We start from the raw sequence: 13,210 nt of genomic DNA, 5'->3' as shown, positions 1-13,210 counted from the left end.
TGCAAGAAATAGCAGGAATCCTGGTGGGAACATTCTAACGGGGAAGTTAAGGATGCAAAGAGCCGCATGTGTTATCAGAGGCAAAGCCCCTCACGGCCGCCAGCGTCATGAGCAATCCTTCACAGAGCCTGGCCCAGGTAGCCACTGCACGCAGGTGCCCGAGAAACTACAGATGCTGCACCAAATGCTGTATCTCAAAGAGCAGCAATTTGATTTGAATTGGAGATCTGTGGTGAGGATGGCATTTCACAAAAGTGCGTCAATGAAAGAGAAGATTTTTATAAGTAAACACAAGCCAGCACTCAGGAAAAATGAATATCCAGATAATTCTGATAATGGGGATGAAAATTATGATGTAGGTACACTTTCAACCTCATTGAAGCCACAGCCTTTTAATTTCTGCAAGAATATATGATTTTGGTGACATGGTTAAATCACTGCTTTTTCTGGGAGGTGTAACCATTACTGTGTGTCTGAACTGCCTCATTATACAATAATTCAGAATCATGTTTTGGTAAAAAGAAAACATGCTTTGAGTTGTCAGTGACAGAAACAATTCAAACTAGTTTAGGCCACAGAGGAAGGAGGTTCATTCAGAGGATACTGCTGTGTCACACAATCAAAGGGAAGGATGAGCCACTAAACCAGGAGGAGGGCAGGAAGCAGCCCCATCACGAGAAAGACAAGGAGGAGGTGCCACACCCCTGAAGAGACCTTCTCTTTTTATTTCTCATTTCTGCTTCTCTCTCTGTCTTAGCTTCACTTTACTGTAAACCAGCCTCTGTCTCAGTGGAAAACACAACCACCAACAACCCCTGTATCAGAGCCTACAGTTTCCATGGTTTCCAAAGGGAACTACTGACTCTCTTTCTTGTTTATAGTTTGAAAAATAACAGGGGAGGATTCCAATTGGCTCGTCTGGGCTGTAATGTCCACTTAAACCAACCACAGGTGCTGGGTCAGGGGGGCAATGGGCGGGGGGGCGGGGGGCGGGGGGCGGGCAGAACCACAGCTCTTACTGGAAGCATGAGGCTAAATCAAAGGGGAGCATTATTTTCAAAGTGAAGGCATCGGATAAGCAAACCACCGGGGATTAGAGCCTACATGCAGATGCTTCAAAAATGTGAAAAAGTTGAGTCATGAATTGTATGTGCTAAATGCTCAGTTTATAATATGCTCAGGGGCTGTATACATTTAATGTTAAAATAAGCACATCTAGGCTTATTTCATAGCATTTATAAAGGAGGTAGGAATGTACTAAGGTGAGAATTTAAACACCTGGGTTCCTGCTACCATCTCGACACTAATTAATATTGAAAAAAAATCAAATTTTTCATCACCTCAGTTTCTGCATCTATAAATTGGTATGTTGCACTGAATCAATGGTTGTCAACGGTGTCAGTACCGGTCAGTTCCCTAGATGGGTTCTGGGACGCGTGGGAGTGGTTTTTGTTTATTGTGATGGCTTGGGAGTAAGCTGCTAGTGGTATTTAGTGGGGAGAAGGACAGGGATGTTGAATGTTCTTCAGTAAGTGGGACAGTCCCCCATAACAAAGAATTGCCCCAAGGCAGTATGCTCCACTGAGAACACTGGACTGAATGAAGGGCAAGGATACTTCCAAGCTTTATAACTCGTGTGTATTAGTCAGGATTCTCCAGAGAAACAGAATCAATAAGACACAGGTAGGTAGGTAGGTAGATGATGGATAGATAGATAGATAGATGATATAATAGGATTTAGAGAAAGCAAGATGGAGAGATTTATTTTAAGGGATTGGCTCACATAACTGCCGGAGCTGGCAGGTCTGAAATTCGCAGGACAGGCTGGGGACCCAGGGAAGAGGTGACCTTGTCACTCAAGTCTGCAACCTGGAAGCAGAATTCCTTCCTCCTCAGGGGGCTTCAGTCTCTCCTCTTGAGACCTTCAATTGACTGGATGAGGCCCACCCCCATTCTGGAAGGTGATCTGTTTTCTGGGAGTCTACTAATTTAAATGTTAATCAGGTCTAAAAAAATTACTTACTCACAACATCTAGACTTGATGTCTAAACAGGCAACTTGTCACTATAGCCTAGACAAGTTGACCCACAAAATGAACTACCACACCATAATTTGAAGAAGTGTTTAGTATTTTTATTTATTATGAGGCTTTTAAAATATATCTTTGTTCTTAGAACACTACTGGTCATGTCTATAACTTATTTGGTGCCAAGTCCTGATATACTGTGTCTTTGCTATGGTGAGAAAATGCAAATTACTCTCCAGAAGTCTGCTTTATTTAAATCACGAGCTCAGATCATTTGCTTTGGACTAACATGTGCTCAAGCAGTGACCCACTGGTCTGGCTCACTTCCTTTTTCCAGATATTGCCAGTTCCCAGCCCTGCCCACCCCTCAGGTTCAGTGCCAGGGGGCCCTCATCAATTTTGAAAGAGGCATTGTGCTCCCCTACCTGGTTTCAGGGCGCCTGTCAGAACTTCCTCACGGCAGCCCTCAAACTTTCCTGAAATTGATCACTGAGGCTTAAGAGGGAAAGAAAAGGTTCCCTTCTGTAATGGGAGCCCAAGAGGGTGTTAAAATGGCTCAGTCAGCTGGTCTAGCTAAATCCAGTAGCTGAACGGGTTACTTGTTCTGTTTATATTAATGCTGGACAGTTGTGTTCATTTTGACTCTGACACTGAAAGCTCACACTCATATTGAGAAATCCCATCATTTATAAGCATAATACAAATTGAAACTAATGCCTGGATTTACATATATTACCAATACATTTATAAGTTGTTCATGAAGCTGTACAAGTAGCTAATTTGCATTCACTGAATAAATTTCTCTTTCACCCTCCATCTGATTTTGAACCGCTAAAAAGACTGATTATTCTTCTAACAAAAAATATACATCTTTTCTTAAGGAGGTTGGAGACCCAGGGATCAGATTCAATGCTGCACTTCTTATGTCTCATTTGGAAAAGGTTTTGAAGAGCCAGACTTTAGAGCTTGAAATTTGCGAGCTCATGAGACATACTACACATCGCTCATTCTGCCATTGTTTTCTGTGCTTTGTGTTTGATCGAGATGCTTGTGAAAGCCTTCACCATCTTTGTTCAGAAGTGTGTCTGCAAAGATAAAAAACAAAACTACATTGCTTTCCACACAGTCTACAAGAGAGGCCCTCTGATTTCTGGGAGTAGCTGCCATTTGTACCATTTTGACTTGTGTTTCAGTCCAGTTCACTGCCTGCCATCCTGTTGAAAAAAGTCACCTCGAACCCTCTCCAGCAGTATTCACACTGGGGAATCTAACATTGATCTCAGACCTGAGTTTTCTTCCCTCTCATTTCTAATTCCCTAGGTTTGGTCTCTGTTTCCAAATGCCTGTACCAGTAATTTGTCCAGTGACTGGAGTGCTCTCCCTAAATCCCATCCTAGAGCCCAGGGCTCTGGTAGCTACTGCTAGACGCTCCTGAGGTTGACTTTCTTCTTGGCCATGTTCCATCACCTGCCCAAGATCCCCATCACTGCCGCACCCCATTTTTCCTTTATAGTACTCTATTCAGAAAGAGGGTCATTTGTAGATGTAATTAGTTAAGAGGAGGTCGTTCTAAAGTAGGGTGGGTGTCCTTATGAAAAGGTAGCCATGTGCAGATACAAAGACAAACGGGGAGACTGCTGTGTGATGACAAAGCAGAGACTGGAGGGGTGTGGCTGCAAGTGAAGGAATACCAGAGGTTGCCAACAAACCAGCAGAGGCTACAAAGAGGCACGGAAAAATTCCCCTGAGGTTACAAAGGGCGTATGTCCCTGCTGACTCCTTGATGTTGGGCTTCTAGCCTCAAGAACCATGAGGCAATAAATTTCTACTGTTTTAGGCCACCCTACTTCGTTAAGGAAAAACTAATACAGAACCTCACTAAATATCTTGTTCTAAACCCTTTCTCCTCCCTTTGTATTTACCTGAAGCATAACTGGACTTTGCCCTATTCCCTTGCACATCAGAGAGCTCTCCCTTCCCCTCCTCCACGCCCCCACAAGCATAGGAAAAAGAGGTCATGTGAGCACACAGTGAGATGGTAGCCACCTACAAGTCAAGGAAAACCTCAGAATGAAACCTAACTTGCCAGCACCTTGTTCTTGGACTTCCCAACCCCCAGAACTGTGAGATATAAATTTCTGTCGCTTAAGCCACCTCGGCTGCAGTGTTTTGTTATGGTAGCCCTAGCAGACTAATACAGTGCCTGTATTTCTGCTTTGCTTTTCAAGACTTGCATGCTTCAAATATGGCCACACAAGGTAGTATTCCATTGGGCTTTGGTGACTGTATTAGTTTCCCAGGGCCACCCTAACAAATTACCACAATTTGCGTGACTTTAAACAACAGAAATTTATTTTGTCACAATTCTAGAGGCCAGAATTCCAAAATCGAAGGGTTAGCAGGGTCATCCTCCTTCTGAAGGCTGTCGGGGAGAACCGCCCAGCCCTGGCGGCCCCAGGCCCTCCTTGGCTTGCCGCTGCCTAACTCACATCCGTGCCTCCACCTTTATGTGGGCTTCCGCTCCCCACCCTGCTTTTAGAAGAACACTTGCCATTAGATTTAGGACCCACCTGGATAATAAAAAATGGTATCATTTCATGATTCTGAACTTGATTACATCTGCAAAAACCCTTTTTCCAAATAAGGCCCTATTCAGAGGTTCTGGAGGATAAGCTATATTTTGGGAGAGACCACCATTCATATGGATGACTACATGGCCTAGGAAAAAACCCCACAATGAGAAATTATATTAGAGACAAAACTGGCAAGAGAAAATTCAAAAATGATTTATGTTGGTTTCAGACCATGCCCTCATACTTGGACTTTCTGAAGACTTAACTCTCTGGAGATTCCATATGGTTAGAAAGAAAGTAACTGCAAGGCTACTGAACCGGAAACTTTGTGTTCGATTTTCCACTTAGTGACAGGCCAAATTACAAAAGATTGCAAAGCACTTGGGTGTACGTGCGGTTCCTGCTTTGCTGCAATTCAGCTTTGGCAATTTACATGTGCAGCGTTCAGCCAATTAAACCTCTCTCATCAACTTAGGGCGTTTACAGCAGGGAGGCAACACAATTAAAGTTCTATCAGCTAGTCAGCTTCCATATGTGCTCCAGCTCTCTGCCGCAATCTGTTTCCACCATTCTCTCGTATCTGAGGCCCTTTCCTGGGGCTTATCAGTCTGTCTTCAAAGCAGGGGACTTGGGGGGAGAGTTGTCAGTCTGTTAGTACAAATGGCAAAGGAGAGAGAATTATGGAGAGTCAGGCAAAGCAAAACAGACACATTTCACAACCATTATCCACAGCACTGCATTAATATTTGTTGAGTCTAATCATTTCGTTAGTCACTATGCACCAGTAAGTTGTGGAGAAATTATCAGCCGTATCTTACAAGTAATTAAACTGATATTAACAAGAGTTGAACTACCTTTCAAAGGCCCTACCATTTGTAAGCAGTACACCAAAATAAGCCAGATGTTTTGACAAGCTATCAGTAAAGGCACTCTCTAAAGGAAGTAGATTTCCAAAATGCTTTAAACCACAGAAACATCATTTAAATAAACGTATAGTTGCCAAAAGGAAATAACCTAACACTGATGTAGCTGAAGTTGCTAAAACTATTTCATTTCTTACAAGAACAATATAGTCAGCCTTTGCAGGCCCTTTAAAATGGAAAACCAGTAAGAAAGTAACAGTCACGAGGTTGTGTTTGAAGGCATTTGGCAAAGAAGAGTTTTGCTTAAGATGGAAAACTTCTAATTTTAGTGAATTGAGGATCAAAGTTAGCATAGTTTTCCTTTACAATGGCTTTGATTTATGCCAAAAATCTTAGGATTTTGTGAGCTAGAAATTCAAACTGACACAGATGCAAAGGCATGGAGAAATCTGGACAATTTCGGCCAGTTCATCCCCGCTGCCCCCAACACCATTAAACACGCACACTAAGCTACCCAGGGGCTTTTTAGGTGGAAGCCACAAAGGTTTCAAGAGCCAGATCTCTGAAGCACATGCTTTTCAACCAGCACTGGAATCAAGACACAAAGGGCATGAAAGAGATATCACAGTTCAATCTCTCAAAACATTGTCAAACGTCTCCAACTTCCTTTGAAAGTCTTTCAAAGATGTGAAAACCCATCCCCCTGAGAAGTGTTCCTCCAGCTTACGATTCATTGGAGTATAGTTGGTAGGAATGATGACGTATAAAACTCGTTGCAAAATTAACCTCCTATCCAAGTAAATAAAATGTACAAGTGGCTGCTCTACTGCCTCAACAGTCTTATAGGAAAATGTGTTGCTACTGTGTGGAAATAATCCCATTTTTAGATGCTTCGTTATATTTTCCTCAAGTGTGTTGAGCAGTGTAAGTAGATCTGCTGCACTGATTGCGCCCCGTACAAGTGCGGGGAGCCCCGAGCATGCAGAGAGCGCAGTGTGAATGGCACCCCCAGGGAAATCCAGCAGCCTGTCCCCACACCCTTGTTCCCGCTGAGGCACACAACAAAGCAGCTTAGAAATCTGCTTTTCCAGTAGCATAACCTTTTGAGGAATGATGGTTATCCATTTGTAGAAAAATTGCTCTTTTAATGCACCTTCTGATAATAGGACTTGTGGAAGTACTGATACACACAGGCCTTTATTTGGATGTTCTTATTTTCACTGAAGGTTTTGCTTACTCACTACTGATTCATCCTTATTTTTGAGGTTTCTTTACTATATATTTAGTGACTGTCCATCCTACATCTTGTTGCATGGAAAATACTCCTACATTGTCTCTCACTCTCTCTTTTACTGTTTTCTCTATGGCTCATTGCCTGAAAGAGGCATATCAACATTTCCTCATAGAAGAGGAAACATTTATGCCATTGCATAAATTTCAGTTACTCTGTACCTTCAAAATCTGAAATGGATTTCTTTGCAAGTTTGTTTTCAAATTGTTCACACCCCGAGTGTTATGCTTATAATCCTTACCTTCTCCAAATGATCACTAGGCTATCCAAGGTATTTATGTATTGTATTAGACAGCTATTACTGCAATAATGCTACATAAGAAACACCAAAACCTCAGTGACCTACAACAGCATTTATTTTTCTCACTGGTGGGCCTGTGGGACAGCAGGGACAGTTCTGCTTCAGGCCATAGGTCACGGTCAGGGCTGTTTCACGTGTCTCCTCTTGTAGGGACTAGCAGCTTCCCTGCACATGTTCCTTTCACGGCAGATGGCAGAAGCACAAGAAGGCAAACCAGACAAAACAGGCACATTTAAAGCTTCTTTTTGGATATGAGCTCTGCTCAAGTTCATTGGCCAAAGCAAGTAGACAACAGTGGGGTGGAGAAGTACGCTGTATCCCAAAAAGGAGCTACCACAACATCCTATGATGAAGGGGATGTGATGATTCTGTTATAGGCTGGGGGTGAGTGAAGAATGGTGCAGGGTGAGCAATAATCCAATCCACACTGTGTATGGAAATCTCAAATGTTTTCTCTGTCACTTACAGGAGTTGAAATTGATTGGGCTGGATATTCCGCACTTTGCTGCAGACCTTCCACTGAACCGATGTAAAAATCGTTACACAAACATCCTACCATGTAAGATTGTCAATAGTGCTGATCCTGCTTATGTCTTTCAAAGGTTGAAGGGTGATTACTGCAAATTAATCAGTTTCTCGAGTCTCTGGCCAGACCCACATGTGGTCTGGATGCTTGAGGCCACCTCTGATCGAATGCATGCTCTGATGTCATTAGATCCTATCATATGTAGGAAGATGTAACTATTATGCTTTTGAATGAACTCCATCTTAACAGGAAAAACTGACGAACCCTTCAGTAATCAAAGTATCTGAACCAAATAGGAATAACACAAATTTGCAGTCAGTTCATTGACAATGGAAGAAGGCAAATGGAAATGGAGTTCAATGTGTTAAAATGCCTCCTCTTCCTCACTTCTGGCAAGTTCTGGTGTCGCTCAGCATTTTTAAATAAAAGCAACATTCAAAGAAAAGTAATATAAAGTACTAATAAGACAATGAAAATATATCCCTACATAGATTTAACTTTCCTCTCTGCTGTACTCTAGGGGGAGCTGAGAAAGAATGGAAAAGTGGAAAGAGGGAGGGTGAAAAAGCTCTAGAAAGAGAACTGTTTAACTTAATAAGGTTTCTTGATAATAGTAGGCAGTATTATCATTGTAACACCTTACATCTGCTCACATTTCAGAATTTACTTTGCCCATGTGAAGTCCATTCGAGAAAGACCCACGCAACTTCATCCTCTCTTCTAGGTTTCCCAAGACAGTGAATTCTCAGCTGTCCCCATGTGAAGTGGAAGTCACATAGTTAGGTTGTCACCTTCCATAAAATCTACCAAAATTTCAGTTTCTCTAACTATTCTGCATAATCTCCGCCAAAACATAGACCTAATTCTTCCAAGGACAGGAGAGCTGGTGGGAGAAAAGAATGATTGAGAGATATTTATGTATTTGTCTCAACAAGAAACTAAGATTGAGATAAGGCTAAAATATCAAGCTAAGATAAATGTTATCTATTCTATCACTATTTTGACTTGATATTGGGAAGAGAGGATCTAGCCAGAGGTTCCCAACCTTTTTGGCACCAGGGACTGGTTTCACGGAAGACAATTTTTCCACAGATGGGTGGATGGTTTGGGGACAATTCAAGCGCATTACATTCAAGCTCACCTCCTGCTGTGCCACCTGGTTCCTAACAGGCCTGACCGGTACTGGTTTGAGGCCCGGAGGTTGGGAACCCCTGATCTAAACAATTCTTCCTTCTACAGTGATTTTTAATACCTTCTTTCTTCTTATTCTTCATAGATGACTTTAGCCGAGTAAGATTAATCTCCATGAATGAAGAGGAAGGAGCAGATTACATCAATGCCAACTACATTCCTGTAAGTAAATGATAATAATAATAATAAAATTTGAAAAATCCGGTATTTAAATTCCAGCCCAGGCAGAGGAAAACCATAAGGGATACAAGAATATGTCAAACAGTTAAAAAGAAAGCCACTCTCCTAAAGAACATCCCCCATTATTCCATTTCAGAATAAACAATAGGAAAACAGAAGCCCAGAGAGTAGTCTGTATTTCCTTGTAAAGCACTAGTGAAAAGGAAAGTAGGTCATTAAGTTAAAGATCGTTGTTCCTGTGTTTAAATATTTTTAGCAGCCAGACTCAAAAGCCTCCACCTGAACACCTGTGTTTCAAAAACATCTATAAAGATAGCAGTTGTTATCATAAAAAAAAGTGTGGGTGTGATTTCATAGGCCTCCCAAGAATCGTGCTTCAGCACACGGACCTGTACGGCCAGCTACTCTGGTGGCCTTGCCCATGAAAACAGGAGGACTGGGGATCAAACTCACAGGGGTGTGTGACCCCTTGTCAGGTTTATCCCAGGACCTTTGCAGTTTTCTCTCATCTGTGCAGAACAACACTTGATGTAAGCGGTCGCTCCCTGGGTGACAGCTGTGTCACTTACCTTTCAGGGGTACAACTCATCTCAGGAGTATATTGCCACACAGGGGCCACTGCCTGAAACCAGAAACGACTTTTGGAAGATGGTCCTCCAACAGAAGTCTCAGATTATCGTCATGCTCACTCAGTGTAATGAGAAAAGGAGGGTAAGTGCCTCTCGGGGGGCGGGGGGGCTGTCCCCACTTAGCTGCAAACCCGCACCGGCCACTGCCATGAATTGAGTGCTTACCGTGCACCAGAAACTGTTCTCACTTCATATTTGACCTCGCAGTAACCATTTAAAGTGCTTCAGGCACAAGTACTTTTGCTTTCTCTAAGTGCAAACAGACTTCGTCTCCTCCCCAGAGCATGTGTTTGCAAACGTTGTGGTGTTCCCACCTCAGGTGAAGTGTGACCATTACTGGCCGTTCTCGGAAGAACCCATAGCCTACGGAGACATCACGGTGGAGATGATCTCGGAGGACGAGCAGGATGACTGGGCCTGTAGACACTTCCGGATCAGCTATGTAAGTCATGAAGCTCAAGTTCGGGTGCTGTCCCTATGGTGAGGGAACCCCCCAGGTGAGAGGATACCAACCTGCTATTGTACAAGATCATGAGCTCTTCAGGCTTCGCAACCTGCTTGTTTCCAGAGAAAAAGCCCACCTTTAATGCATCAAGAATGGTGTGGATGAACTGGCTGGCCAGGAGGTCCTGAGGAGACAGAGGGGAGGCAGCCCTGTTCCGACTCAGGTTATCCCAGGGCGACAGAAGACTCAGGGAGTCGTTGCTCACCAGGCCTGACTGAGGAGGGCCATGTTCTCCTTACTTATACTAACCGTGTCTCAGTATGATTAGGCTATGCAAGGCTCACACAAAAATGTCTTTGATCCTCACCCCAGGATATGTTTATAGATTTTACAGAGAGGAAGGAAGAAAGGGAGGGAGAGAGAGAAAGAGCAATCATCTGCCTCTGATTGTACAGCCCTAACTGGGGATCAAACCCACAGCCTGGGTATGTGCCCTGACCAAGAATCGAACCTGCAACCTTATGATTTAACAGACGACATTCCAACCAACTGATCAACCCAGCCAAGGCGAGGCAAACTTAACTTTTAAATTAAATGCTCAAATTATGATCTAATAGTTTGGGTTTTGTTTCGTTTGACTTTTTTCCTTATTTTGTTCTGGCTTTTGTTTATTATCATTTCAAAGGGACATCAAGGCATTACCAATCATAGTGCCATATCTCTTTTGAAATGCTAATGATTTCTGGTTGTTAGGATGTCAGAGAGTCTATCTCTCCTGTCAGGCCCACCACCTCTCTGAGGACAAGCTTGGCTCGCACTCAGAATGTTCGTGTGCCCGGCCAGGCGCAGACACCACCCACAGCTGCCCTGCTGTGGTCTTCACATGGAGCAGCCCAGGAAATAGGAGGGGACTTCTGCTAGTTCCCTCCACTTGAACATACTCGTGGCTGAGAAGGAACTGTAACAAGAAAGTCCTCTTTAAACAGTTGCTGCTTAGAAACAACCCTTCCTAACAGCCTGGGACCAAATTGACCGCTGTCGGTTTTGTAAAGCCCATGAGCTAAGAATGAGTTTTGTATTTTTAAGTGTTTGAAAAAAAATCAAAAGAATGGTATTTCACACGAAATACGATATGGAAATTGTATCATTCAAATGTTGATGTCCATAGGTAACATTTTATTGCAACACAGATACACGTGTGTTTACGTGTTGACTGTGATGGCTTTCACACCACGTCGAGCTGGAGTAGTTGCAACAGAGACTGTAGGACCTGTGAACCCTAACGTATTTATTATCTGCCCTGCACAGAAAATGTTTGCTTAAGCTTAGTATAGACAATGGAACCAAAGATTATCCATTATCAGTGCAACGTAAGCATTCATTAATTACCCATTTATTGATACTTACAAGCAACAAATCACTTCTTAACCACAGGCTGTTAACTCGGTTTTGGCCACACTGAGGATTCAGGCAGACCCGGATATGCCTCTGACAGCCTGTGCGTCATGCTGCTCCACTTCTTTGAAATGCTCATCTTCTCTTCCCTACTCAGTTTCAACTTCAATATCATCTCCTTTGTTAACCTTCCCAAGTCTCAGGAGACCTTCATCCCCTTCCTCTTCTGTTCTAGTCTCATAGGTATTCTTCCATCACAGCACACCATAGATTATTACAATTCTCTGGCTTCATGTCTGCTTCCTTCAGAGAGTGTTGGAAACAAGTACCCTGTTTTAATGATACTTGAAATCCCAATGCTTAGCCACTTAGCAAATACTTGTGGCATGAATAAAGCAGTGAATAAATGAATGATTTCAAAAATAATAAAGTACTTGGAAAGCGTCAATAAATTTCCATCAAAAATATTTGACAATCTGAAAGCAATTTGAATTCTTGGTGACTTCAGCAGGAAAGTCATTGGAAACAGACAAATATAGAACTAATCTATTCCTAGGTTTGCATCTTGGAGGAAACATTTCAGAGCACAAAATAGGGTACATCCCATTGATGGGGAAAAATCATGTAGATCATTGCATGGTGAATACTGTGCTTCTTGTCCTTGGTCTTAAATGATGACCTTTCAAGGACAAGCACATGAAGGGCTCAAAACACAGGAATAAAATGTTGAATGATTTTTATTGAATCTGATAAGGTGTTTATACAATACTTATAAGCATTAGGTGCTAGAGTGCCCCCTTTTGGCCATAAACAGACATAACCTAAATTTTAACCTCCCTAGGTGAAGGTTAAACTGCCAAAGAACCTTGTGCTGTGCTATTGAATATGTTTCTGTTTGTTTCATTTTTTGTTTATACCCTTCTTTATTCCCTCCACATTGATATGGGGAGACTTTTCAACTATAACAAGGTAAAATTACATAACTGAAGAAATCAGGGTAAGATGAACTTTGTAAAGTCTAAATAAGATGTAACCAGAAGGAGGAAAATGGCCATAACAAAATCGGTCACTTTCCACTACTTGAAACTTTGCATGAACTGAGTGAGAACTGGAGGCCCCCCCTTCCCCCCGCTCAAAAAAAAAAAAAAAACCAACCCACAATAAGGCCTTTGTTCCCTTGAGGTGTAGGTGCCCTGCTCTTCAGCTGACAGGGATCACCCTGATACGGAGTCCTCCATCTTGCAGCTACAGATGGATTTCAGCATTTTCTGTTTTTGAAGCATCTGGAATATTTTAGCTGGATACATTTTCAAACGAACTTCATATATATATATATATATATATATATATTCATATCCTACATTGTTCAAATCTTTGTGCTAAGTCTGCCATCAGCATTTGGAAAGAATGAGCATTTTTGTGAACTTTTCTGGGCAACCAAAAAATACCCAGTGATTGGGTACCCTTAACTCCTCATGCTGCTTGCTGAGTAACAGAGTCAGTCCTTCTGCACCGTTTATGATGCTTGGGTTCTTTCCTTGCCGTACCCACTGCAGACAGCAGTGACGGTAGCTGGCACCGTTACAGACTTCAGGCTCTGGGTGTCTAAGAAAGAGCCCACGGCAAGGGAGGGTCTGAGTACAGCTGGGGATGGATGGCCTTGGGTGCCAAGGGGACCGGGGGTCTAGCTGAAGTGCTAACATTTATATTTATATGAATCTTATTATAAATTTGTTAATACAATTCACTTATGCACTTAATTATATATGCATAAATTTTACTCCACCAAG

General features: G+C 42.5%; 1 protein-coding gene across 2 annotated transcripts in view; it reads left to right on the top strand.

Moving 5' to 3' along the window:
• The window catches only part of PTPRO (protein tyrosine phosphatase receptor type O), a 192,672-nt gene that overhangs the window by 167,877 nt on the left and 11,585 nt on the right, over window positions 1-13,210 (top strand). For both annotated transcript variants that reach the window (XM_028532493.2, XM_036019312.1), the window contains 4 exons: window positions 7,523-7,613; window positions 8,857-8,933; window positions 9,528-9,662; window positions 9,900-10,022. In XM_028532493.2, the coding sequence (XP_028388294.1) occupies window positions 7,523-7,613; window positions 8,857-8,933; window positions 9,528-9,662; window positions 9,900-10,022 (426 nt within the window). The remainder of the gene's footprint in view (window positions 1-7,522; window positions 7,614-8,856; window positions 8,934-9,527; window positions 9,663-9,899; window positions 10,023-13,210) is intronic.

This window comes from Phyllostomus discolor, chromosome 2 (assembly GCF_004126475.2).
Source record: "Phyllostomus discolor isolate MPI-MPIP mPhyDis1 chromosome 2, mPhyDis1.pri.v3, whole genome shotgun sequence".
NCBI lineage: Eukaryota > Metazoa > Chordata > Mammalia > Chiroptera > Phyllostomidae > Phyllostomus > Phyllostomus discolor.
Note: the sequence above shows the minus strand (reverse complement) of the source record. Positions and strands in the feature narration are given on the sequence as shown.